The 27,025-nt window shown below is 38.9% G+C and overlaps 15 protein-coding genes and 1 non-coding gene across 16 annotated transcripts, besides 1 other annotated feature; 9 read left to right on the forward strand and 7 right to left on the reverse strand.

The window, feature by feature from the left end:
- Positions 1-335: 335 nt before the first annotated feature.
- Positions 336-1,271, forward strand: PCL2 (cyclin PCL2; the record flags this gene model as incomplete). The annotated part of the gene is made up of 1 exon (XM_455336.1): positions 336-1,271. One exon carries the CDS (start codon positions 336-338, stop codon positions 1,269-1,271), a length of 936 nt encoding a protein of 311 aa, XP_455336.1.
- A 414-nt stretch (positions 1,272-1,685) lies between these two features.
- Positions 1,686-4,178, reverse strand: CDC48 (AAA family ATPase CDC48; the record flags this gene model as incomplete). The annotated part of the gene is made up of 1 exon (XM_455337.1): positions 1,686-4,178. The coding sequence occupies one exon, from the start codon at positions 4,176-4,178 to the stop codon at positions 1,686-1,688; it is 2,493 nt and encodes an 830-aa protein (XP_455337.1).
- Positions 4,179-4,819: 641 nt separating this feature from the next.
- HNT1 (adenosine 5'-monophosphoramidase) lies at positions 4,820-5,414 on the reverse strand (the record flags this gene model as incomplete). Its single annotated transcript, XM_455340.1, has 2 exons — positions 4,820-5,214; positions 5,363-5,414. 2 exons carry the CDS (start codon positions 5,412-5,414, stop codon positions 4,820-4,822), a joined length of 447 nt encoding a protein of 148 aa, XP_455340.1.
- An 874-nt stretch (positions 5,415-6,288) lies between these two features.
- On the forward strand, positions 6,289-7,920 carry DLD2 (D-lactate dehydrogenase; the record flags this gene model as incomplete). Its single annotated transcript, XM_455341.1, has 1 exon — positions 6,289-7,920. The coding sequence occupies one exon, from the start codon at positions 6,289-6,291 to the stop codon at positions 7,918-7,920; it is 1,632 nt and encodes a 543-aa protein (XP_455341.1).
- Positions 7,921-8,549: 629 nt separating this feature from the next.
- Positions 8,550-9,479, forward strand: KLLA0_F05775g (aldo-keto reductase superfamily protein; the record flags this gene model as incomplete). The annotated part of the gene is made up of 1 exon (XM_455342.1): positions 8,550-9,479. One exon carries the CDS (start codon positions 8,550-8,552, stop codon positions 9,477-9,479), a length of 930 nt encoding a protein of 309 aa, XP_455342.1.
- Positions 9,480-9,672: 193 nt separating this feature from the next.
- On the reverse strand, positions 9,673-10,194 carry KLLA0_F05797g (uncharacterized protein; the record flags this gene model as incomplete). Its single annotated transcript, XM_455343.1, has 1 exon — positions 9,673-10,194. The coding sequence occupies one exon, from the start codon at positions 10,192-10,194 to the stop codon at positions 9,673-9,675; it is 522 nt and encodes a 173-aa protein (XP_455343.1).
- Positions 10,195-10,538: 344 nt separating this feature from the next.
- GID12 (Gid12p) lies at positions 10,539-12,569 on the forward strand (the record flags this gene model as incomplete). The annotated part of the gene is made up of 1 exon (XM_455344.1): positions 10,539-12,569. One exon carries the CDS (start codon positions 10,539-10,541, stop codon positions 12,567-12,569), a length of 2,031 nt encoding a protein of 676 aa, XP_455344.1.
- Positions 12,570-12,732: 163 nt separating this feature from the next.
- On the reverse strand, positions 12,733-13,146 carry SNA4 (Sna4p; the record flags this gene model as incomplete). Its single annotated transcript, XM_455345.1, has 1 exon — positions 12,733-13,146. The coding sequence occupies one exon, from the start codon at positions 13,144-13,146 to the stop codon at positions 12,733-12,735; it is 414 nt and encodes a 137-aa protein (XP_455345.1).
- Positions 13,147-13,510: 364 nt separating this feature from the next.
- Positions 13,511-13,955: a long terminal repeat (solo LTR).
- Positions 13,956-13,969: 14 nt separating this feature from the next.
- Positions 13,970-14,043, forward strand: KLLA0_F05874r. The gene has a single exon. It is a non-coding gene; the product is annotated as a tRNA-Ile (tRNA).
- A 241-nt stretch (positions 14,044-14,284) lies between these two features.
- On the reverse strand, positions 14,285-15,334 carry KLLA0_F05896g (zinc finger CCHC domain-containing protein; the record flags this gene model as incomplete). The annotated part of the gene is made up of 1 exon (XM_455347.1): positions 14,285-15,334. The coding sequence occupies one exon, from the start codon at positions 15,332-15,334 to the stop codon at positions 14,285-14,287; it is 1,050 nt and encodes a 349-aa protein (XP_455347.1).
- A 748-nt stretch (positions 15,335-16,082) lies between these two features.
- THS1 (threonine--tRNA ligase THS1) lies at positions 16,083-18,317 on the forward strand (the record flags this gene model as incomplete). Its single annotated transcript, XM_455348.1, has 1 exon — positions 16,083-18,317. One exon carries the CDS (start codon positions 16,083-16,085, stop codon positions 18,315-18,317), a length of 2,235 nt encoding a protein of 744 aa, XP_455348.1.
- A 399-nt stretch (positions 18,318-18,716) lies between these two features.
- Positions 18,717-19,610, reverse strand: RCI37 (Rci37p; the record flags this gene model as incomplete). Its single annotated transcript, XM_455349.1, has 1 exon — positions 18,717-19,610. One exon carries the CDS (start codon positions 19,608-19,610, stop codon positions 18,717-18,719), a length of 894 nt encoding a protein of 297 aa, XP_455349.1.
- Positions 19,611-20,175: 565 nt separating this feature from the next.
- BUD23 (18S rRNA (guanine1575-N7)-methyltransferase) lies at positions 20,176-20,979 on the forward strand (the record flags this gene model as incomplete). Its single annotated transcript, XM_455350.1, has 1 exon — positions 20,176-20,979. One exon carries the CDS (start codon positions 20,176-20,178, stop codon positions 20,977-20,979), a length of 804 nt encoding a protein of 267 aa, XP_455350.1.
- A 309-nt stretch (positions 20,980-21,288) lies between these two features.
- IMG1 (mitochondrial 54S ribosomal protein bL19m) lies at positions 21,289-21,804 on the forward strand (the record flags this gene model as incomplete). The annotated part of the gene is made up of 1 exon (XM_455351.1): positions 21,289-21,804. The coding sequence occupies one exon, from the start codon at positions 21,289-21,291 to the stop codon at positions 21,802-21,804; it is 516 nt and encodes a 171-aa protein (XP_455351.1).
- An 896-nt stretch (positions 21,805-22,700) lies between these two features.
- Positions 22,701-23,366, reverse strand: RCF2 (Rcf2p; the record flags this gene model as incomplete). Its single annotated transcript, XM_455352.1, has 1 exon — positions 22,701-23,366. The coding sequence occupies one exon, from the start codon at positions 23,364-23,366 to the stop codon at positions 22,701-22,703; it is 666 nt and encodes a 221-aa protein (XP_455352.1).
- Positions 23,367-24,966: 1,600 nt separating this feature from the next.
- On the forward strand, positions 24,967-26,493 carry RRT12 (Rrt12p; the record flags this gene model as incomplete). The annotated part of the gene is made up of 1 exon (XM_455353.1): positions 24,967-26,493. One exon carries the CDS (start codon positions 24,967-24,969, stop codon positions 26,491-26,493), a length of 1,527 nt encoding a protein of 508 aa, XP_455353.1.
- Positions 26,494-27,025: the final 532 nt, after the last annotated feature.

The following is a 27,025-nucleotide window of genomic DNA, read 5'->3' on the forward strand; positions in this document are numbered from 1 at the left end:
AGCTGGCAGAAATTTACTTCATTGCAGGGTTTTCTATGGATCGCAAAGAGTGAGGTTTTCTAAAACCAGCTATTAGAGGTTCAAAGTGAAACATGAAACAACGGATCGCTGAGAACTTGGGAAATGGCGAGCGATCCGATCATGGGGCGATGCGTTAATATGCGAGCGATACTTCTATAATTATATGCGAGCACATCCATGTGTATATATATATATATACAACGAGTGCGTATTGAACTTGTTTCAGTATTGTTTTAGTAGGAACTGTCTGTATCAAGCGATGGGCACCAGAGACCATCTCGAGTAGAAGTTGCACGCATAAAGTGATAGGAAATATGTCAGAACACCAGGCACTTCTGCAGTTCAATAAACAGGTGGTAAATCTGGAGATGGTTCATTTTTTGGCCGCTACAACAGCGTCAGTGATCAGCATCAATGACACCGACGTTCGCCATGGATCTACGGTGAGCCTGGTAGATTTCATTAAATCGTTGATCAGGCACTCTAACGTGCAAACTCCGACACTGATGGCTACTACAGTCTATTTGACTAAACTGAGATCTATTCTACCTCACGATGTATGCGGAATCGAAACCACTAGACATAGGATATTTATCGGATGTTTGATCCTTGCAGCAAAGAACCTGAACGATTCTTCCCCATTGAATAAACACTGGACTAATTATACAGATGGTCTTTTCACTTTGGAGGATGTAAATACCATTGAAAGAGAACTGCTTTCGCTGTTTAGTTGGAACTTGAATTTTAGTATGCAGGAATTGGTACAGGCACTTTCTCATTTCTTAGTACCGATCCAATACCAGTTGAGTACCAAGAAATCGATACAGAACCAAGGTGCCAACAAAAATTGTTCACATCTGTTATTCAACGCACCAGTGAGTGGGCAAACAAAAAATTTCCTCAATACAGAAGCGCATTCAAGGTCGTCATCTCACATGTCGATCCCCTCTTTGTCTTCATCGAACACATTGTCTACAATAGACTCGATGGCTTCTTCGTCATCGTCACTAGCATATTCATCATCTTCTGGCTCGTCCTCATCTTCTGGTTCGTCTTTATCCCAAAGCAAACTGAAAGTTATCAGTGAGGAGCCATCCGCAAAGGTCACACCAAGGAAGAAATTTGGTCTAACGAAGCCTATTATGTTGAATTCTAAGTCTTGTACGGACTTTAAAGCATTGCCTGCACATGCAGTCACAAACACAAATAATATATCTTCAAAGTCAGGCTGGGCTTCGATATTCCATTAACGGACGGATTGCCAACACATTGAAGCACGTAGGTGACTATTTGGTATTTGCATTTCTTTCTCTCAACTTTCTATTTCATTCAAACGTACATACTCTCGCACATATATGTATTCATTAATATAATTTGGTTTTACTTCGGAGACCCTGTATTGCTTTGCCTGGCGAAAATATACCATTGCACTACTAGGTCGAATTAAAGATGAATTCAAGACCCAAAATTGGAAGGGATAGCTAAGACTGATGAATCTTTTAACCATATTAAAACCAGTTATCTCAAATATCCTGTTACACGTGATTAATAGATAATATTTAATCTCTACGTAAATTTAGCAACAAGTATTCCTCTGTATTGTAATTTATTACATTTCATTTTGCATCGAAAAAGACCTGTTATGTTTTGTGAAGGTTATGTATCTAACTGTACAAATCATCGTCATCTTCACCAGCGGCATCTCCGAAAGCTGCACCAGAACCCTCAGCACCAGCTTGAGTTGCGGCAGCACCTGAATCATCACCAAACGAGAAGTTGCCGAATTGTCCTCTGGATGCCTTCATCTGTTGAGCATAAGCTTCGTAACGACGAAGCTCAGTATCTGTAACAGAACGCTTGGCTGTTTTCATAGCTTCAGTGAAGTGTTCTTTGGTAATGAATGGAACTGGATCCTCTTGTTGAACGTCTGACATTTCAACGTCTTCTTCTGTCTTGACCTTCTCGGTTTCTTCTGCACCTTCTTCTTTCTTGACAACTTCTGCACGTTTTTGTGCCTCGATGGAATCTTTAATGGCAAACTTCGCAGCTCTCTGTACGATATATAATAAATCTGCACCAGAGAATCCCTGTGTAGCTTGAGCGATGGTCTTTAGATCTAGTCCTGGTTCTAATGGTGTATTTCTTAATTGGGCTGATAGAATAGATAATCTTCCTGTTTCGTCTGGTAATGGAACGTAGATCAATTGATCCAATCTACCAGGTCTTAAAATAGCTGGATCGATTTGATCTGGTCTGTTAGTGGCACCAATAACGAAAACGTTCTTCTTGGCGTTCATACCATCCATTTCGGTCAATAATTGGTTAACCACTCTGTCAGATGCACCACCTGCATCACCTAAAGAACCACCACGAGCCTTAGCAATGGAGTCCAATTCATCTAAGAAAACGACAGTTGGGGCTGCAGCTCTGGCTTTGTCGAAAATATCACGGATATTGGATTCGGACTCACCGTACCACATACTTAATAACTCAGGACCCTTGACCGAAATGAAATTAGCAGACACTTCGGTGGCGACAGCCTTAGCTAACAAAGTCTTACCAGTACCAGGAGGACCGTAGAACAACACACCCTTCGATGGTGACAAACCAAACTTGGTGTATTGATCTGGATGCAAGACTGGATATTCGACGGTTTCCTTCAATTCATCCTTAATTTCATCCAAGCCACCGATATCATCCCATGTGACATTAACAGATTCTACAACGGTTTCACGCAATGCGGATGGGTTGGAGTTACCCAATGCAAATCTGAAGTTGTCCATAGTAACTCCTAATGAGTCCAACACTTCGGCGTCAATTTCGTCTTCATCTAAGTCAATTAGGTCCATCTTTTCACGAATTTGTTGCATAGCAGCTTCAGAACATAGGGAGGCAATATCAGCACCAACATAACCATGGGTTTCAGCGGCCAACTTTTCTAAGTCGACGTCGTCAGCCAACTTCATATTTTTAGTGTGAATACGTAAGACTTCCAATCTACCAGTAACGTCAGGAACACCAATATCGACTTCTCTATCAAATCTACCGAATCTTCTCAAAGCAGGATCGATAGAATTGGGTCTATTGGTGGCTGCAATGACAACGATGTTGGATCTAGCCTTCATACCATCCATTAGAGTCAATAATTGAGAAACGACTCTTCTTTCCACTTCACCGTTAGTCTTGTCACGCTTTGGTGCAATAGAATCAATTTCATCGATAAAAATAATGGCCGGAGCATTCTTTTCTGCTTCTTCGAAAGCCTTTCTCAAGTTGGATTCAGATTCACCAGCCATCTTGGACATGACTTCTGGACCATTGATTAAGAAGAAAAATGCACCTGTCTCGTTAGCCACAGCTCTGGCCATTAGAGTTTTACCGGTACCTGGAGGACCGTACATCAAAATACCCTTCGGAGGTTTGATACCAATGGCCTTAAATAGTTGTGGGTGTCTCAATGGCAATTCGACCAATTCTCTAATTTGAGCCATTTGCTTACGACAACCACCAATATCATCATAACCGACTTCATTGATGTTATTTTCTTCATCTTCTCTGTTAATTGGCTCACCTTCACTATGAATGACAGTATCTTGGGCAACAACACCGTACTCTTCAGGCTCAACGTCTACGACCTTGAACTCTACTTGTCTCATACCACCTCTAACGATAAAGTGGTCACCTTTTCTAACCGGTCTATAAGCTTCGACAAAGTATGGCTTCAAGTACACATCAAATAGATTACCAGTCAACCCCTCGATGGTGTCAGCGATTGGCAACACTGAGATTCTGGAAGCATACTTGATATCGGTACATGGATGGATAGTGACCAAATCACCGAGTCTTATTCTCAAGTTGTTACGAATAACACGGTTTACTCTACAGACACCATCTTCCAGTTCGTCATCAATCATAACAATCAAAACGGTGTCCTTTCTCTTCTTACCCTTGACTAAAACGGTGTCACCACGGAACAATTGTAAAAGATCCATAGTGTTAGAATTGATAGCAATGATAGAATTGTCATCGTTAACTGCATCATCGACCAGTAACATGTTTTGCTTCTTCTTTCTTCTCAAGATGGCAGTGGCGGTAGCATCATCTGCGTCAGCTGCAGTGCCAGAACTATCTAACAATTTCTTATGTTCTTCTGGCATGTTCTCTTAATAACTGAGGTGAAAAGTTGTTTTAAAGATACTGTAATTCCTTCTGGTAGGATCCACGATGTAATTAAGCTCTTGGTAAACAGGATATGCAGGTTTCTTGATTAACTTCTGAAATTGGACCTTATTTCTTCTTATTTCAACCAAAAGACGGAAGATAAAACAAAAATTAAATAACTTGATCTAACCCCTAATCTGGTGATTCAATGATTCAATTAAAGGAGACAATTATTGTAAATCCCTGGTGAGTGCTTTATTTAATCTAGCGTTCACTTACTGGTGTTAATCCTGAAAATAACCTTCAAGGATCACCGAAAATAGTGTGCAATACTTATATATAATAAATCGCTTCCCTCTTTATAATCTAGAGATTTCAGAATTTGCCACCGGATATGTGAAATTTCGGCCGGGTAACAATATTTTTTCATCTCCTCTCTAAGAAGATCCCTCCCACAATGCGAATGAGCTATTGGATTCCTTATGTGAATGGTAAGTAGAAATTGGTACAGTAGGAAATATGTAGTTATAATATATATGAGACGATCTCAATGATCATCTTCGTTAGCTTCGTCAGCTTCGTCAGCTTCGTCATCTTCGTCATATCTTGGTCTCTTTCATTGCGAAAAAGATCGCGCTTAGGTTTCTAGTTTGGCAAGCAACTTTTTATGCATTTCACTCAGCTTAGCAAAATCAGTTTCCTGTGCAGGCCAACCTACGATTAATCCAGCATCCTTTGTTTTCTTTGGGATCAAATGGAAATGCACGTGATCTACTTCTTGATGGGCTATTCTACCGTTGTTTTGAAGGACATTGTACCCTGGACCATCAGGACCATCTTGGTCGAAGCCAATGGCTTTCACTAACTTCTTAGTAACTGGCAACAGGTCAGCTAAGTATTCATCTGGGATGTTGTGCAATTTCCCACCGTGGTGCTTTGGAATGATAAGAATGTGGTTCTCTTCAGTTGGTTGGATGTCAAGGAACGAGTAAGAATACTGAGTTTCAACCAATTTGAAAGAAGGGATTTCACCTGAAAGTACACCAGTAGTGGAATCTGTTAGTATTATAGTTCATAAGATCAAAGAGCTAGTCTAAGCCACTTGGGTGGTTGCGAGCATGCAAAAACCAAGGGGAGAAACAGATATTTGTTCTCACCTAACAATTTGAGGTTTACATACCTTTGATAATCTTGCAGAAAATACAAGCAGCGTCGTGGGCAACAGCACTCATTGGTATCGGCTTATTAAACGTTTGAATTCACACGTATCGGTACTTATTGCAATATTTCTTTCGACTGCGAAAATGTTGGAGAATCTGCAACTAATTGGAGTTCAGTCTTTTTTCATCATTATACATTTGTGTATTGGCCCTTATATATATGTTCTTATGATATAAAAAAAAACCAAGTTCTAGAAAACTAGAATAGTTGGTGACACGACATGAGAATCATGATTCGGAGTGGTTCTCGTACTAATGTAGGGCACGACATTCCAACTAATGATTGTTTCTGGTTTAATGGTAGACAATACTAGAACCTATCTTTAGGGTATCTGCCTTAATTCTTTTCTAGATTTGCTGTATATTTGTTAATTATTCTTGTCCAATTTATTATAATTGTTCCAGAGGTGCCCTTTCAAAGTGGAAATGTTGTAATTCCTTTACAAAAGTTATATATAGGGATTGTGTTGGGAGCCGTTACTATTGAACGAATGAAACCTGAGATTATAAAGCGCTACCAGAGCTCAGCTTAAAACACAAAGCTTTCTGACATAATCGCTTCGATGACGGGCATACTGACGGAATAAGAACCACGTGATATTAATTGTTTCACAGATATGCTCGAATGAAAAAAAAAAAAAAAAGAGAAAAGCAGAGTCATCGAATAGCTCCACGAATTAACTTGAACATTTTATTGTTTGAGATCATCTTGATATATATTGAGATCCTTTGTGTACTTCATAGCTTGCTGATTTTATCGCTTAAGACCTGCAGGGGATATCTTCTTCGGCAGATTATTGATCTGATCTTAATATCTTAGTTTTCCTTCTTCGATATTTAGAATCGCATTCTTCCTCGATACCGAACATATATTACGACAGATATCATGATTAGAGCTTCAATTCGTGCCAGTTCGAGGGTTTCTAGCCGTTTACTTGCTTGTAAGAACTGTTATGTCCCTGTCTCACAAAGAATCACTAGTGCGTTGGTATCAGGATCCGCTGTTAATAACAACATTAGATTCTACTCGGATAAACCTCAACCAAAGTTGACTGTTGAGAATTATCCAAACATTAAACGTTTGGAATCATTCAAGAAGTTGGGTAAGGAAGATCTAGACTATTTCAAAACCATTCTCTCTCAACAAGAGATCTTGGAAGCGAATGAAAACGAAGACTTGGCTTTTTATAATGAAGATTGGATGAGGAAATACAGAGGCCAATCCAAACTAGTTCTAAGACCAAAGACTACTGAACAAGTTTCAAAGATCTTGAAATACTGTAATGAACAAAACTTAGCTGTTGTACCACAAGGTGGTAACACTGGTCTTGTTGGTGGCTCTGTACCAGTCTTCGACGAAATTGTGTTGAGTTTGACTCAGTTGAACAAGATTAGAGAATTCGACGAAGTCTCTGGTATTTTGAAATGTGATGCTGGTGTCATCTTGGAAGCCGCTGATATGTTCTTGGCAGAACGTGGCTACATTTTCCCAATGGACCTGGGCGCCAAAGGCTCCTGTCATGTTGGTGGTATAGTAGCCACTAACGCTGGTGGGCTAAGATTATTACGTTATGGCTCATTGCATGGAACAGTATTGGGCCTAGAGGTAGTGCTACCAAACGGGGAGATCGTTAACAGTATGAACGCTTTGAGAAAAGATAATACTGGCTATGATCTAAAACAATTATTTATCGGATCTGAAGGTACCATCGGTGTTGTTACTGGTGTTTCCATCTTGTGTCCAATTAGGCCAAATGCATTTAATGTCTCATTCTTAGGTGTTGAAAGTTACGAAGCTGTTCAAAAAGTTTTCGTTCAAGCCAAGAAGGAGCTGGGTGAGATTTTGTCAGCCTTTGAATTCATGGATTTGAAATCTCAAAACTTGACAAAAATACATTTAGCAGACATGGACCATCCATTGGCTGATGACCATCCATTCTACATTTTAATTGAAACTTCTGGTTCTAAGAAGGAACACGACGATGCAAAATTGGAAGCCTTCTTGGAAAGCGCCATGGAAGACGGTTTGGTCGTTGATGGTGTTGTTGCTCAAGATGAAACTGAATTGAAGAACTTGTGGCAGTGGAGAGAAATGATCCCAGAATCCTCCCAAGCCGGTGGAGGTGTATACAAATACGATGTTTCCTTGCCATTGAAGGACCTATATTCCTTGGTGGACGCTGCAAATGCCAGATTAGAGGAACATGGATTGTTAAGCATAGACGACGAGTCCAAGCCAGTGATATCCGCCGTTGGATACGGTCACGTGGGTGATGGTAATCTACATTTGAACGTTGCCGTAAGGAGATATACCAAAGAGGTTGAAAAATGTCTAGAACCATTTGTTTACGAATTCGTCTCTTCAAAGAATGGTTCCATCAGTGCTGAGCATGGTCTCGGTTTCCAGAAGAAAAACTACATCGGATATTCTAAGTCCGAACAAGAAATCAAGATGATCAAACAACTGAAGAATTTGTATGATTCAAATACCATTCTAAACCCATACAAGTATGTTTAGAGAGACAATTCAATCCAGTGGCTGTGCAATGACAGACAATGTACAACACATAGGGTAGGAGAACAAGCTTTCTATGTATAGATCCCAAAACGTACTTTAAACAGTTCATTACGTATATAATATATTCACATTTTCAATAAACACTGATATATAGTAGCAAACGATTATGCAAATCAATTGACTCATAAAAAAACTGAAGACTTTGACTGACTTGCAATTCCTTTCAATCTTGGCGTCATTACGAAAGTAATCGTTAAACACAGTAATTTCGTCAGTACTGTATATTTGTGGCTTAATCAGTGGCACTTTTCTTGATTAGTAATTAAGGTTCAAGAGTCATAGAGATGTAAAGACAACAGCAAGGCCAATACTGAACAAAAAGACATAAAAAAGACATTATTAAGGGAAAAGTTAGCACGCGATTGTTAACTCGACACCGGCAACTGCGGTTGCATCAATTTGAGCCGAACATATAAAAGGGGAGCGTTTTTATACCCTAATACAACTGTTGGGAGCGGAAATCAATTGTTGTCTATACAATTTCAATTGTTACTTCATTCAACACTAATAAGCATTCCACACCGTCGGAAACCACATTCATCAGGTTCACCAGGCTTATAATTAATATCATGACTACTCAAAAGTTCTTTACTTTGTCTAATGGAAATAAGATTCCTGCAGTTGCTATTGTAGGTACAGGTACTGCTTGGTACAAAAGCGAGGAGACAGATGCCACTTTCTCCCAACCATTGGTTGATATTGTGAAGAAAACATTGGATACTGTCCCAGGTGTTGTGCACATTGATGCTGCAGAGATATACAGAACTTATCCTGAATTGGGTGCCGCTTTGAAGGATACAAAGAAGCCAAGAGATGAAATCTTCATCACTGACAAGTATTCTACTTTGAAACAGCTTTCTGAGAACCCTAAAGTTGCCTTAGAGACATCATTGAAGAAGCTCGGTGTTGATTACGTGGACTTGTATCTATTGCACTCTCCTATAATTAAGGAAAGCAAATTGGATGTCGAGGCTAATTGGAAGTATTTGGAAGAACTATACAAGTCTGGAAAGGCTAAGAACATCGGTGTTTCAAACTTTGCTGTAAAAGATTTGGAGAAATTGCTTGCAGTGGCAGAGGTTAAACCGCAGGTGAACCAAATTGAATTCTCTCCATTCTTGCAAAATCAAACTCCCGGTATTGTTGAATTCAGTCAAAAGAATGGTATTTTACTTGAGGCCTACTCACCATTAGGTCCTTTGCAAAGAAGACCAGAAGATGCTGATAAGCTACCTTTTTACCAATATATCGCTGAATTGTCAAAGAAGTATAACAAGAGTGAGGCTCAAATCTTGTTATCATGGGTCTATGAGCGTGGAATCTTGCCAGTAACTACGTCTTCGAAGATCGAAAGGATCCAACAAGCGCAAGATATCTTTAGTTTTTCTTTGGCTAATGAGGAAGTCCAAAAGATCACTCAATTGGGTTTGCAACATCCAGCTTTGAGATTATACTGGACTGACGTATACTCAAAATACGATTCTGAATCCCAGAAGTGATTATTCCATCTCAGTATGTTATGTCAATGAACACTGGCTCTGAGAGCACACATCTTTTTAATAGGCTTGTTAAACATCTGTTGACTATATTTACAAGTATTGCTTTACGTGATACTATTCCTTTAGGATAATGTCGTATATACATATTTTCGTTTGCAGAATGAGGTTCATATAGGAAACTTTTAAAATATAGTTAAGGCAAGAACTTCCCTTTCTTCAAGCTTTCCACAGCTGTGGTTGAAATATGTCGGAATCTAGCGGGCCCCAATGCTGTCCCACCGTACCATCTTGTAACAACAACTAAAACATTAGCAATATGACTTCTTTCTAACAAGGTTAAAAGTCTTTGTCCTGCACCAGCCTCACCACAGTCATTTGATCCTTGTTGTATATTCTTTAACATTGCCGGCCCTGTCAGTTCACCAGGCACTGTCAATGAACCCCTTTTCCTCTTCTTATTTCCTTTCTTATTGTGCTCGGGGGGTATAATATCTGCCGTTCTCCATGCATACATATGCTTGTGCGTTGCCTTTTGGACGGCCTTATTTTTTTCCACTAATACCTCCAGTAACTTATCAACTTCAGACAGGTTCTTGATAGCATGGCACCTTGCTTGAAACTTGGATTTTCTATCTACCAAAACTTCGGATTCGTTCCACCCTATACCTGTCATGTATCTTCTGGTAATTCTTAGATAACTATAAGATCGTAGCATAAGATGTCGACCTTTACCATAAGTATCAAATCGCCGATGTATATTAATTTCTGTCCACCTGCTTGAATAGATGTGTGACCTCCTCGATTGAGCACGCTCCGCATGTGTTCATGACAGTATTGGGGTCTAGATAACCTTCATAATTTTACGTTGTTGTGTTCTCTGCTGCTTATGAATTTCTATATCGTCTGTCCTTTTATATCGAAGATTTAGCGATGAGGTTTTAGTCTTTCAATTTCACAAAACTCAATAGATGAACGTTATTCAGTCGAACTAAGACGTTTAAGTGAAAACACCCAGAAGGTGGAACGCTATCCTTATAATATCCAGCCAAGATTACCTGAATGCAATCGAATTTCACCTTTTTGGTTTCACAACCATCATGTTCGAAGACAACTCCTTCAGGTTACCGAGCTTTCCAATGTAAAGATGACAGGATCCATCCTTTGAAGGTAAACACCAAAAATCGGGCTGCTGATACCAATAGCATAATACAAAAGTTCTGTTATCTACGACCAAGGAGTATGCCTATTGTACCGACATCAAAATATCTGCACAATCAAGAGCATTCAGACTTTCTTTTGGTTGCAAGGAATAATGGCATAATCGAAATAATAAAGGACTACAATTTTAAGGTAACCAATAACGTTCCTTTACGACCAGATTTTCTACTATTTTGCGTACCAATGACTTCGAGTATAACTACAAATGATACAACCATTGTTGGTTTAGAGTATAAAGATAAGTTTCTATATGTATGTTCTGCGGTTGGTGACATATTTGGGTTCATATTGAACTTACCAGACGATTACGTTCAAGACGAAGAATTTCAAGCATCACCTTCCTATAAACGGTATAGAGATTCTTTCTCTTGGAGATCGGACATAGTACAATCTTCTGACGCAACAGCTGCAGAACGGAGCTTAAAAGAAATCACTCGATTCAGAAAAGAACATAGTTGTGGCCACATTTGTTATTATTGTTATCCTATCAATGAAGACGGATTCTTCCATGAAACGATAAAACAATGGTATCCCGACCCTGTACCGACATTTTCAAATTGTTTTGTTACGTTTTTGAGGACAGATGTTAGCTCATTTCATATCAACCCGATGGACAGATTCAGTGTCATCACCGTGGCACCGCAGACGCCGTTAACAATTCACAAAATACTCTTACCTGAGGTGTATACGACATTCTTCTCAGAATTTGTAAAGCTTAAAGATGAGTACTTCTCCAAAAAGCACAGAAGGGTTTCAGAACCTTCCAGTTTTGATTTTATGTCAAGAGCGGTTCATGGGACAGCTTTTCAAGAATATTTGAAGAGAGATCGTTCAAGCTTTGTCATGGAACAAGATGTTAGGGTATGGAGGGGAATGCTGGTTTGCGATATGGTTTGTGAATTCAAATGCTCCTCCGTTTGGAGGCAAAAACAAGGTAATATGAAAGATGGCTTACATGAATTGTTCTTTTATGACAAAAAACAAGAAGCAAATAATCGCAATGAAAGCGATTCTGTTGCTAGAAATGAAACTGTAGTCGACTTGGAGCTGGATTCCCAATCATTCTCATTACTTGGAGTTTCTACCGAGATATTAGATAATCATACCCAACACCAATCTAATATAACACAAACTGAACGGTTTCTAAAATTCTTGCGGAAACAGACGTTCCCTATAAATTTCCAAGTGGTAAAGACAGTAAGCCTCGACGGTGAAACAAATTCGACAGGGTATGAAGCTGCAACTTCTTTTCTTACAGATACTTACAGAGATATGGATGTTGTTGTTGTGGACAAATTTTTAAGTGTAAACGCTTTTCGTCCTAAATACGTGGACGAGCCTCTGATGAAGTTAGATTCAATACATGACTATCTGGAAGTAAATGAAGAAGACAGAGATGCTCATGTAGCTTTAAATAATCTCTCCTCATTCATCAAGTTTTTCATGCTTACTGATTCCCTTTGCATGATTTGGGATATCAATGGAATATTGTTGGTGGATAGATTTCAGCTAAGAAGTACAAGGAATCTACTACATAACGATGTCGGGGCTGTTAAAGTAATAAACTTCCGTGTAGGAATAGTGAATGATATTGGGTTAGTTTTAAATCAGTTCAAACAAGATGGTTCTGACTATTATATTGAGTTTTATTCCATCTTAACAACGTTAACGGGAGATATCGCACTACTGAGGGGTGAATTCAAAGTTGGCCAACGATTAGGTACTATGAAGATATTAGATAGTTTGAGAACGCAACAATCGGATAACTTTGTTGACCAAATATTGATTACAAACTACTCACTATCCAATAAAAGAGACGCTGGAATGGTAATTCCTGAGGTTTTTAAAATGAATAAAAGATCCAAAACTTAGAAGTCTTTCAACAATGTAAGTCAAAATAATCTATACGTTTACGTGAATAGCAGCTAATATAAACCCTAATTAATATAATGGTAATCCTTGTAGAAGATGTACAACAATCATGAAATAGCAGAAGTAAAAAAAAAATGAGGTGCTGATAATTAACCGCCCCTAATCATACACTTTCTGTGTATGGTGGGGGAGAACCCTTTGGCACATCCTGAGCGTAGTTATTTGGTTCATATCTTAGAGGAATCTGAGTTCTTGGCAATAGAGGATCTTCTACACCAGTGGGTTGATGAGAAACGGTCGTTACCGCAGATGGGCTTCCATATCTTTGTCCGTCATTCCACCCTTGCTCATAATAATAACGTGTTTCGGTATCCGTCCTTAGCGGTGACGTGACGGTAATATAATAAAAAGCATGAATCATTCCAGGGAGGAACCCAAACATAGTTAGCAACACGTTTAATAGTAAGTCACTGGAACATAAACCCGATCTCAATCCCACGGCAATCGGTGGGAATATTATGGCAACAATATAAAGTATCAAATCTGATACAGTACAGCAGATACAGCACAGACACATGTTTCAAAAGCTTTTGATAATACACTGCTGGGAGTATAAGGGAAACCTACGAGGCTCTTCTTCTGTATCCCAATGTTGTGAATTGAGATGATTAATAGGTATGATTCATTGTTCAAATTTTGACAATTATCAACTAAAGAAAACTATGGGAAACGCCATACATATGACAAAAATGATTGAAGCCACATAGACCATTTGTGAATGCTTATACCGAAACAAGTACAGGCTTTTGAAAGCCAGTAGCGAATGTATATCTTGACACCCCTTTGACAAGCTATATCTCGTTATCTAAATCAACATGGAAGGAAAATGAAGTCACATGGTAAATTAAGTATACACGTACATCTTAGAATTTTTGTTTTTCTGTAGTGATATGCTTTGGATGATAGTTGATTGATTAATCGCCTGATGAGGGATCGTTGATATCAAACAATATAACGAATATAATATAATAATCTATTTAGTTAGATCGTTGAGTTTATGCGTCCTTGCTCTTCTTTCTCTTGTTGCATCCAACCTCCCCAAGAGGTCGCAACATAGCTCAGCCTTTTATACTCGACTTATATACTCGGATGGTCGTCAGACTTCGTCATGGCAACTCGTTGCCTCCATGCCCTTGTAGGTCCTGTGCAGCTACCGTCCTCCACGCGCACTCAAGACCATCACGTGACAGTCTATGATCCATCTATGCCATCCCTCTGGATACCACAGGATCCATATGCCCAGTCACTGACGTCTTGGAACTCTGCCGTGTGCTGGCTAGCCCACATGACCTCTCGTCTGGCTTGTCCTCAGTCTATATTACGACATTTCCAACAAATTTGGTTCCTTGGCCCAGTTGGTTAAGGCACCGTGCTAATAACGCGGGGATCAGCGGTTCGATCCCGCTAGGAACCATTATTTTTATCGCTCTCTATTTTTGGCTCAGTTTATTATTTGACAAGTACTAGTGTCTGTGGAAAGCCTAATATATAAGCCTCGCGGAAACAGCAGCCGAGAAAACGCAGTTGGCTTGCAACTATTTTTTCATCTTTCCATAAATTACGCTAGTTAGTACAATATTGTTCAAAATCTCTGCTATTCTTCTGAGACGAGACTTGGTTACACATATATATGTATTTGGGGTATCTATATTGAATCACCTTCTCTTTTTGAAACCGGAGTAGGAGTTATACTTTCTATATCTATCGTTTGAGGGTTGATATGAGCTGCTCCCATAACGAGGAATATTGACGTTAGGATTTCTTGGGAAATCTAACGGATGTGATCTCGTTGGTTTTGGTGGTAAAACTTTACCCTTGACTGTAGGAGCAGGTGCGTTTGATGAGCCATTACTGTGATTATAGTTGGACCTTTTGGACTTTTTGTTATATGGAGGAGCATAAAAGTTAGATGGCTTTGCATCACCGTAGTCCATAGCTGGTTGTTTCTTATTTTTGTTATTATTATAATAGTAGTTATCCTCACCGTCATAGTTGAAATCGTAGGTGTCATAGTCATAGTCGTCATATGTGTACTCGTTTGCCGTCCTCTCTTTGTATTCTTTCAAATTCCTGCCATAATCCTGCCTTACAGATGACGGAAGGTTGTTTCCAGCAAACGCAGAACCGTCATCGTTAGGTACCCTAGAAGACCTAGCCGACATACAATCATCCCCGAAATGTCCTTTTCCACCGCAGTTATAGCAGAATATCAGATGCAAGGGCATAAGTCTTTTCTGTTTGGAGTCCTTGAGACAATAACTCCTCCAAATACTCGGACATCTATCTCTTGAATGCTTGCTGCTATTACAAAGCGTGCAAAACACACGCTTCCACTTCACAGGACAGTGTTGTCTGTAATGACCGGGCTCATTACAGTGCGAGCATCTCATCGTCTTTGGACAATGTGTCGAATAATGATCATCCATCACACCGCAATATGAACATATCACATGAGGACAATTTTTCTTCAAATGACCCCTCTGCGAACAGTTGTTACATTTGGGTAGTGGCTCTACTATTCCATCCTCACCATCCTCAATACCAAAATACCGTCCTTGCCCACGTATCTCTCTTAACTTCTCCGGATCAGAATCAACCTCAGTTATGCTTGGTGCTATTATTTTATCTCTGTCGGTGATTTCATAACTCGGGCTGGAATCCTTGAAAAAAGGAAGTGTATCTGCAGTTTCAACTTCCGAAAGCATTAGTGTTTTCAATAGTTATTGGCTCACTCTAGATATCTGAACTATCTAAATACTGCAATCTCTGTATATCTTTTATTGTGCGAGATGAGACGAGATGAGATTGTACGTTTTCTATTTGAAATATGATTTTTTTCATTTCACTTTTGTCAAGTACGAAGTATTTTTTTTTCTTATGGGGCCATAGTAAAGAATTTGACGAGCGTCAGGAAGCCATAGATGATATGTTAGACTATATTGATGCCTGGAAATTTGAGGATAGGTGGTTGCGATTAGCACTTTTAGGAGGGATGATGATTATAGTCCCGGTTCTTGCCATTAATACTGAATAAAAAAAAACATGTGAGCACAATATATAAGACAGCATTCTGGTCATCAAAACTCCAAGAACAGAAATCCACTAAAATGATATAATACTGTAACCTCAGTAAGGTCCGAAACCAAATGGGAGAATGTTTCCAATATTTTCCACTGGTACATTAGTATCAATTTGATACATTATGAAGAGTACTCACGTGACCATCGTCCACTATGATTTTCGATCTCATCGTTGATCTCTGAAAAGAAAGAAAAAAAATTTCGAAAAAGAGATTTGAACACACAAATCGTTAAAACCAAAAGTTCAGTCATACGAATTTGCACACACATACGGAAGGAAGATTTCAACCAATTCTTCCGTGTACTATTATTACAGCAGGCCTCCCTTTCTGATAGCCATAAGATATAAGAAGAACTCAAAAAGCAAAACAGTATGAGTGCTGACAACGGGGTGAAAGTCGTTGCGGAGCAGGTACAAGATTTGTCCTTGGCAGGTGAGAACAAGGCTGTTGAAGCTCAAGCTGAGAAACCACTAGTGAATAAGAAAGAAAAGAAGAAGGAGAAGCACAATGGTAAGAACCCATTATATTTGGACCCTCAGCCAGCGTTCATTGATGAACGTATACAAATGTTCGACCGTTTAAAGAAGGAATACGATGACAAAGTTGCAGCAGCACCACGCGTTGCATTAACCGTAGTCTTGAAGGATGGATCCACTAAGGAAGCCACCGCATGGGAAACTTCACCAATGGACATTGCTCAACAGATTTCAAAGTCTTTCTCTGAAAGACAATGTATTTCCAAGGTTAACGGCGAGTTATGGGATTTGGAGAGACCTTTAGAAGGTAATGAAGGTGATGAACTTAAGGTTGAATTCTTTGATTTTGAATCTGACACTGGTAAGAAAGTGTTTTGGCATTCTTCTGCCCACGTCTTGGGTGAAGCATGTGAATGTAACTTAGGTGCTCACATCTGTTTAGGACCTCCAACTGATGACGGGTTCTTCTACGAGTTTGCATGCAGAGATTCAATGGATGCCGATTCTCCAGAAAGAACTGTGTCACAAGCTGATTTCCCAAACTTGGAAAGTGTTTCCAAGAACGTCATCAAGCAAAAGCAAAGATTTGAAAGACTCGTCATGTCTAAGGAAAATTTATTGAAGATGTTCCATTATTCCAAGTATAAGACTTACTTGGTTAGTACCAAGATTCCGGATGGAGGCGCCACCACCGTCTACAGATGCGGGTCCTTGATCGATTTGTGTACTGGTCCACATATCCCTCATACTGGTCGTATCAAGGCCTTCAAGCTATTGAAGAACTCTTCTTGTTACTTCTTGGGAGACAACAACAATGACTCATTACAAAGAATCTACGGTATCTCTTTCCCAGATAAGAAATTGATGGATGCTCATTTGAAATTCTTAGCTGAAGCTTCCATGAGAGATCATAGAAAGATCGGTAGAGAACAAGAATTGTTCTACTTCAATGAGATGTCTCCGGGTTCTTGTTTCTGGCTGCCACACGGTACCAGAATTTACAACACTTTAGTTGATTTGTTGAGAAGCGAATACCGTAAGAGAGGTTACGATGAAGTTATCACTCCAAACATGTACAACTCCAAGTTGTGGGAAACTTCTGGTCACTGGGCTAACTACAAAGAAAATATGTTCTCCTTCGAAGTTGAAAAGGAAACATTTGGTTTGAAACCAATGAACTGTCCCGGTCATTGTTTAATGTTTAAGGCTCGTGAACGTTCTTATAGAGAATTGCCATGGAGAGTTGCTGATTTCGGTGTCATTCACAGAAACGAATTCTCCGGTGCTTTGTCTGGTTTGACTCGTGTAAGAAGATTCCAACAAGACGATGCTCACATTTTCTGTACCCAAGACCAAATCGAAAATGAAATCGCTAACATTTTCGATTTCTTAAAATACGTTTATGGTGTGTTCGGTTTCGAATTCAAGATGGAACTATCCACTAGACCAGAAAAATACGTTGGTGAACTAGAGACCTGGAACAATGCGGAATCCAAACTTGAAACTGCTTTGAAGAAGTGGGGTGGTAACTGGGAATTAAATCCAGGTGATGGTGCTTTCTACGGTCCAAAGATCGATATCATGATTTCCGATGCCCTAAAGAGATGGCATCAATGTGCTACCATTCAATTGGATTTCCAACTACCAAATAGATTTGAATTGGAATTCAAAACCAAGGAATTGGAAGGTAGCGACAATTACGAAAGACCGGTCATGATTCATCGTGCTATCTTAGGTTCTGTGGAAAGAATGACTGCTATCTTGACGGAGCACTTTGCTGGTAAGTGGCCATTCTGGTTATCTCCACGTCAAATCCTTGTCGTACCAGTCGGTGTTAAATTCCAAGAATATGCTCAAGAAGTTCGTGACAAGATGGTTGAAGCTGGCTTCTACGCAGACGTTGATCTCACCGGTAATACCCTACAAAAGAAGGTCAGGAACGGTCAAATGTTGAAATATAACTTCATTTTCATTGTTGGTGAACAGGAGATGACTGAAAAATCCGTTAATATCAGAAACAGGGATGTTATGGACTTACAAGGTAAGAACGCCACCGTTCAAGTAGACGCTGTCATTAACCAATTGTCCAAGTTGAAGGAAGAAAAGAGAGCTGATAATGTCTTGGCTTAAAGGAATATCCAAACCGATCATATATTTGTCAACAGAAATTCTAATTTATTAACCTTTCAACAGTTATAGTTTGTCAACACTATCTCGTCGTTTTAACTCCCTTACCATGCAAGTCGTATATTTAAGCTAACTATCTTTTCTGTCTCTTAACTCATGTATATTGTTAGATATAAACTAATATAAATTTCACTAATTATCATCGGAAATAATATGAATGATGGACCTTTTTAATTCGTTGTCATAGATGGAATATAGCTCTACCGGAGCAATCAAGCCTTCTGTTAAGTGTGATTTGTTCTGTTGTCATGTATGATGTTTGAAAATTTATCTCTTTTTACAAGTACTCTCCTTTGTTCTGCGTGATGCAGGATAATCCTGATAAGATTTCTGCGAACTTCATTATTTATAATTGGTATCGCTGTTATCATAATCATGTTTTCTAATTTCTTCCCATGATTTACCATTCTTTGTGTCTACAGCGGTGTTCTCCTTTCTAATTTTGTCCCACGATGACAGAGTGGGTTCCTGTGTCTCTGTGTCATTGAATGGATCATAATCATCCCTCGGAGTCACCTGAGAAGGTGGGGTAGTTTGAGAGACACCAGTCTTTGGCACACCTTCCTTCTTATCGTATTGAGGTCCTGTATATAGCCCCATTGGGTCCTTGTTGTCGAATAAAACTGAGGAGTTTCTCACGCCAGAATTGCCTTCCTTCAATTTGTCCATTACAAGTCTGGGATCAGGAATTCTTCTTTCTGGATTCTTATATGTCATGTAATAATAGTTCGCCCATCTGGTAGGCATTCCCATGTTTAATAGCTTTAGAATTTCGTACTGCTTCTGTCGACTACTTTTTGGCAAATGCGGATCATCTTCCAGTATGTCTGGTTTAGCAGCCTTAAGTTTAGATTTGTACGCCAAGGAGCCACCAGCTTGTGTGCCAATAAACATAGATAAGAATCCTAGAGCAAAAGCTCTAGTAACTTTTGTCCCTTTTATAGCTCCAGTTTTCATGTATTGATTAACGAAAGGAATACCAGTAACTATTGCAAATGCACCCCACCCAGACCATAATTGGGCCCTTGCTACTGAAAGATAGGTCTTAGATAGTTCCAATCGATCCTTAGGATCCAATACTTTGTCCTTCTCGTAAAATTCCAACGCATTGTCATACGCTTTTTTAAACCATGGTGAATTCACAACAGCTGGGTTTTGCATCGCTTTATCTACACCAAATCCCATTGGGAATGATCTCTGTGAGTTTTGTTGCGTTTCTGCGTTATCTCCCTGCATTACTTCCTATGAAGATCGAAACTTCCAAAAATGTCTGTTAAAAAAAAAGCAGAACTCGCTCGTTATTCTAATAGTTCGTACACTTGCAAAACTACAGCTTCCAATGCGCTTCTGATGTTGTTATTTAACATTCTCAGTTTACCATAACTTCACTTTATCTTAACATTCAAATTATCGATCATCCCTTATGTATATTTACGCAAACAACGGTAATTTAACAAATATGCCACATAATGCGAAATATTCCAAAACTTAGCCGATTATACTGATCAATACAACAGTAAAAGAGCATTAGGCGCTATACTGAATGTGATAGTAAGGACTTGTAATCTTATATCTACTAGCTTGATACGTTCCCTATTGCACGTGACCACATTCTTTACTACAACCAAGTTTCTTTTCCGAACGTTTGATTCAAAATTTTAAAGCTCATCTCGGTCATCGCCAAACATTTACGAACTAACAATGGCTACTTGAGCAAGCTGTTTGCATTGATATGCTCTGTTAATCAACTGACGGGAATAAAGTATAATAGGATAACAATTACAAGAAGTTTGAGATCGAAATGTCACGTCCAGAAGATTTGGCACCACCAGAAGTGTTTTACAATGACAGTGAATCTAAGAAGTATAGTGGCTCCACAAGAGTGCAACATATTCAAGCTAAAATGACACTTCGGGCCTTAGAACTTCTCAACCTGCCACATACATCATATATCTTGGATATTGGGTGTGGGTCTGGTTTAAGTGGTGAAATCATCACTGAAGAAGGACATATATGGTGTGGATTAGACATTTCTCCTAGTATGTTAGCTGAAGCGCTAGAAAGAGAAGTTGAAGGTGATCTTATGTTACACGATATAGGTCAAGGTATTCCATTTAGAGCAGGTGTATTTGATGCGGCAATTAGTATATCTGTGATTCAATGGTTATGTAATGCGGACACATCGTACAACGATCCAAAGAGAAGGCTCATGAGGTTCTTCAATACACTATTTGCTAGTTTGAAGAAAGGAGGAAAATTTGTAGCACAATTCTATCCAAAGAATGATGATCAAATAGACCAAATCTTGGGAGCAGCAAAAGTAGCTGGATTCTCTGGTGGCCTTGTCATTGATGATCCCGAGTCCAAAAAGAACAAGAAGTACTACTTGGTATTAAGCTCCGGATCTACAGAACAGAATGAACAAGTCAACTTGGATGGTGTTAAGATGGATGCAGATCTAATGGTAAAGAGAGAGCGTAAAAAGAAACTAGTTGAATCAAGTAAGGATTACATCAACAGAAAGAAGGAGGTGATGAAAAAAAGAGGTAGAAAGGTAGCTCTCGACTCGAAGTTTACGGGTAGAAAGAGAAGACCTAGGTTTTAGTATGGTCTTGCATATATAGAATTAGTAGATACGCACTTAATACAATCAGCAAACATGGACTGAAACGTTATCATTCATTCACCATTTTCCGTGTCTATTGCATCTGCCATGATCAAAACGTTTAAAATGATCATCAAACCTATGTTGTAGTTTTCCATAGAAAGAACATTCGAAAATTTTGGTTAAAAAAGATGGAAACATAAGTACCTAAGAGTTAAGAAAGCACTGAAGCGCAGTTTATATTTGAGTTTAAGCCTTTACTACCCGTCAGATCAAGTTCCCATTCCAAAACTATATTAGTCCCATACAATGTTAAAGAGACTACTACCTACCGTTATCAGACAATCTGTTAGAAGTTATCAACTTCCAGCTAAGAGTGGAAGAAAGATTATTCCAGTTTACCCACCAGTTGAAAGAATATCCTCCCCATTAGTAGTGAAGACTCTAGCTGATCATGATCTAAAACAACTTGACCCAACTGGTGTAAAAACAGAGATGGTTTCAAAGAAAAACCCAAATCGTCTACGTGCAGGTGATGTTCTTCGTGTAGTTTACGATTCCAAGAAATGCAACTACGATAGTTTTACTGGATATGTGCTATCGGTAGACCGTAAGCCAATAGTACAAGACACATCCATTCTATTAAGAGATTATATTTATAAAACCTGTGTGGAAATGAGAGTGCCAATCTTCTCACCATTGGTAGAGAGAATTGATTTGATTAGAAGAGCGGATGGTAAGAGACGCAGAAGTAAACATTATTACATCAGAAACACCAGATTGGATGTCGGAGATTTGGAAGCAAGTATGAGAAAGAAGAAATGAGCACATTCACACTATCAAACACTTGCTGAATTTTCATAAAATGAAACATGTACATAGAAGCAATTCAAACATATAGTAAGTAATGCTCGATATCAATGCAAACCCAAAGACAAGGAAGATTCAAAGTTGAAAGAGCTCCAGAGTTGAACCATAATGCAAGGTACTCTATGCAGGTCCAGCTTCTCTAGGTAAAGTTATTTGTATCATTAGCATGTCGGGTGGATATATAATTGTATAATCTGTAAAATAAAAAGGCGGATTATGCTAGTCCTTATACCTCATCAAGTGCATCCAATAAGAAAGGAAAATCATGAGAAAGGATAAGCATAAGAAAGGATTTGTACGCTCTATCTAAAACAAAGCTGCATTGAGTGAGCAAGTTGCTCTATTAGAAATGAAAAGATTACAAGCAATTTTGGTCCGCATTTTTGATAATTTATGAAGGTTCTTGATTGGTTCAAAAAAGTAGTGGTATAATGTTATGAAAGCCGTACCAGCCGTCTCTATTGAAAAAAAATTGAAATAAGCTGACATTAAAAAACAACCATAACAGGTAAGGCAGCACGCCCGCATTTTTGATCTCGTGGATGGTTGCGCCACGATGCAATGAAACTGTTACAATAATCAATGATAAAAAATAGATCTTCTTTTATTAACTTGTCATGACATAGAATAATGTGAGACAAAATAACTCACCATGAAAGGTAGATTTGGTACGTTAGATCTGCTTCATTTCATTTCGTACAAGGCAGTGCTGTAAAAAAAAAACAGTTAATAGTATATGGGTCAAAATTATTCACAAGAAGGATGTGATGAGGGTGAAAATAGAATTGTACGCCTTGTAGTGTGAAGGCAATATCGTATTTCACCTCAGCTAGATTGAATTCTTCAAAAATTCAATCATATTTAAAAATCTTGGCCTTAACTCTGTCTTCGTTACTTCTGTAACCAGCGGTTGCAGCCATCTCTTCTTCCTTCTCAGCATGCTCCAAAGCCGCTTGCCAACGACGGTCTCTAGCCTCCTTCTTTTGATCTGGATGTAGCTTTTCCTCGTACATAGATAAACCAATTGAGGCTAGTAACAAAATCACAGTTATACCTTGAGCATACATTCTTGCCTGCACAGCCTTTTGGGCTTTGGTCATGTATAAGTCCCTATCAACCAATTTCCAGGATCCATACAAGGAAGCAGCCCATGCACCAACAATGATCTTGTACTTATTGTTGGACAAACCTTCGACCAATTTTTCGCTCATAGGCAGGTTCTTCCATCTGTTATGTTCAGCAAGAATATCACTGGACGAAGAGTCACCATACATTTTCTTATCAAAACTGTTAGAAGATTCTTCAGCGACAATAGAAGCCAAAAGAGTTGGAGGCGTGATGAATAAAGCAGTCTTGACAGACCATGTCATAGCCTTTGGATTGAATTTAGGATAACGATGGGGTAAAAACCTGAACATAGCTGCAGAAATTAACAGACCTGCAGCTGCACCTTTAACACCACCCATCAGGGTGTAGTGACGATGAGCATCAATTTCTTCTCTTGTTAAAATCTTCATCTTGCTGTGCTGGTTTTTTCGTCTTTCAGTTACTTATCTCTTAAGCTAACTTTTGATTCCCTTAGTTTAAATAAGGTGATAAATATCGAATTAATACTGGAACAAAATCCTAATATATCCCGATATTTATTTTAGCCAAGAGGATAAGCATTAACAAATTTTAACTGTCAAACGATATATATATATATAATTTGAAATGATTCTGTAAACGAATAAACCGAGAGAATGCTCTTCCTTATATACGATACTTTTAAATTCCCTCCCTGCCTTTGTTCCAATTATACTTTAATTTTGGTTCGATTTTACTTTTTTACTTTTTTCCTTCCCGTATGATAAATATTCTTTGTTCCTTTATTTCTTTTTCCTGCAATATCGTATACGATTTAGGATTTATGATTGTCCATGAGGCACTGCTACTGATGTTACGTAATTTTGGCAGTTAGCCAAACCCTATATCTCTCGTTCTTGTTGCCAGCCCATGAACAGGCTCAGCGTAACCTGTTCATTGCTATCAACGTATCAATGAACCATTCGATTGAAATTTCTTCCAAAGGTCAGACAAGTTTTTGTCTGAAAATAACTCCGTCAATTAGAAAGTGACTATGTTCATTACACTGATGTTCAAAATCAATCCATACTTTAGCGAAGCTAATACCTAAGTGGGACCAGCCGAACGAACTGTCCTACTCAGAAGGATTTGCGCGTGCATACGGAGATAGTGGTTTTAGTAGTTGTTACCTGAGAAGAAGCCGGTCGGAATTTGCCACGGTTGTGGCTCCACATTTCCTTGACACAAAGTTTCCTGTGATATGATTGGTCAGTCACACATGTTTAAAAAAAAAGGAAGAGCAGAGAATATGCATCGACTAACCCTAACAGCTGGAACCTACCAGATTCATCCAATAGAGTTACAGGATCTTCGAAAAGCTTCAGTTTTGGACCTAAGGCATCGGATCGTTCGGATAATATCCATTGCAATTAGTGCAGTGTTGCGTTCATTAGCCTGACCTTTTAATACAAGGGAGAGTGATTACCATTTTGAGAAATCGCCGAAATACTATTTTTCAGGTTTCTACTCTTAAGAAAAAGAGCTTAATATGTGGAAAGCCTTTGCTTTGAATATGGCCAGCAGAGTTTTGTACATCACTCTGTTTTGACGTAACCGATATGTATACTAGCTTGAGTCTCTACTGAAATACTTGTAAAATGAACGCATATTAGACTATTGAAGATTTTTTTCAACTAGTTAATAAGCGAACACTGATACGTCATTTTTTTTTATTTTTTTCATGGATCGTTTTGTTCGACTCTTCGACTCTTCGGATATTATCTGACGCGCGACACAAAATAATAATGTGAACACTTAAAAAGTATGCGACTTTAATCATGTCCCTGGTTCGACACACTATTCGTTAGACAATGACAGGGTTCCGAGTTCTTAAATCGTACAATTTACCACAATAACTGAAAATGGATTTAGTAGAAAAAATGTGTATTAAGGCAACTAACCTCCATCCCTAGTCTTGTCAACAATATTTGCAGAAAGAGATAAGATTGCAAGATAGTTAACTACCAGCAGAGAAAATATTCAACAGTCAGAATGCGAGGTATCTTGACTCTTTTTGTTATTTGGCTTCATTTTGTTTATCCTGTCATATGTACTGAATACCTTGTTAGCTTGAAGACTCCAAGAGCTTTAAGGTATGTTTTCAACTTTAAAATCGGCGGGTCCAGTGTCAAGGAATTGATAGAATCGAAGATCCACAGAGAATTCTCATTCGGTAAGTTCAATGCCATTTCTGTTGATATTCCTCCTGTTCTAGCGGATAAGTTGAAAGATGTACCATTTATAAGTGATGTTGTGGCTAATGTGAAGATTAGTTTGTTCGATGAGTTCCCACAAATCGCTTCAGGATTAAACAATGATCAATATGACTTCGAAACTGAAGATGAGGAAGAGGCAGAAGAAGATGAGGGGAGTGATACTTATGAAGATGATGATAATTACGACGAGGATACAGACAATGGAGATACCGATTTTAGCGATGACTTCATCTCACAATCTCGAGCTCCAAGACATCTAGCAAGAATTTCTCGAAGAGCACAGTTACCAGTCATCGAGAAAGATGATACCTCATCTGGATTGAAATACCATTACCATGAAGAACACCAGGGTGAAGGGGTTTTCGTTTATGTACTTGATAGTGGAGTTAATCATGACCATCCCGATTTCGAAGGAAGGGCTATGAAAGGTATTGATACTACTGGAGAAGGCTCCGGAGATCTCGTAGGACATGGTACCCATGTTGCAGGTTTAATCGGTTCCAAGACTTATGGAGTGGCCAAGAAAGTTAATATTGTTGAAGTGAAGGTCCTAGATTCCATGGGAAAAGGCACTGTCACAAATATCATCGAAGGATTGGAATATGTCGTGAACCAATGCATCGGAAAGAAGAGAAAATGTGTCATAAACATGAGTCTCGGTGCACCAGGAACCCATTCGATTTTAGATAAAGCTGTTTCAGCAGTAATCGAAGAGGGTGTCGTGGTTGTTGTTGCTGGAGGAAACAGTGGATTGAACGCATGTTGGTACAGTCCTGCTAAGGTCAGGAAAGCAATTACTGTGGCTGCAATGGACGATAGAACCGATCTAATGGCACCATTCTCAAACTGGGGCGCTTGTATTGATATATGGGCTCCTGGTGTCAACGTGAAATCCCTTTCCAATAAAGGCCGGGGCACTTTTGTATTGAGTGGAACATCAATGGCATCTCCAATAGTAGCAGGTGCAGCTGCCATCTATTTGGATCAAGGTGCAGACCCTGCTGAAGTGAGAAAGATATTGAGTAAGACTGCTACGAGAGGTGTTTTCAAGAAGAGAGCTATTGCTGTAAGACCAAGAACTCCAAATAAGGTTCTCTATACAGGAAACAATCAAGAGGATGATGAATTTGCTTACGCAGTTTACCCGATGATTGATGAGATAAAATTCATGGATCAGTTAAAGCAAGCTACAAGTCGAGTGAAACCGCCAAGTGGCGAGATGATTAATCTAGTAACACATGATAGAAAGATACTTAAACCACGATTGAGTAAGTTCCTAAAAAAAGTGAGTAACAATTCTTAATATATTGACATACATAATATACACTTTGTTTTCGTTTTAGAGCAAGAAATCGTTTCGTTTCGTTTCGTTTCGTTTCAGGAAGACACATGCCCTTTTATTCACATGATATTAATTTATGAGCAAACTAGTGATGAAGTGTCTTCCTTCGTTAGACCATTTCGTTGTAAGTTCGTCACAAATGCTGTTATAATTTGTTATAATTGCTAGAGTACCAGCAAGGCCCGCCTGGAGAGGCAGATAATAGAAAAGAAAAATATTGACGAAAGATGACTTTATTAAAATATATACAAGACCATGTATCTCTAAACAAGCTGCTGCTTTATTTCTAGCTCACTCTTTGATGCTTGATTTCAGATATCGACAGTCTCAAGAATGGTGTAGAAAATGGTAATGGAGTAGGAAAACATGCATGGCGAGAATGGTGCTGTGGTGGAACATAGCATGAATTTGCTAAAATTGTCATCATATTGTACATTATACGAAAGGGGAATTCAACATGCAAACGTAAGATAAAATTGGATGAAATGGGCGG

The sequence above is a fragment of the Kluyveromyces lactis genome (assembly GCF_000002515.2).
Source record: "Kluyveromyces lactis strain NRRL Y-1140 chromosome F complete sequence".
NCBI lineage: Eukaryota > Fungi > Ascomycota > Saccharomycetes > Saccharomycetales > Saccharomycetaceae > Kluyveromyces > Kluyveromyces lactis.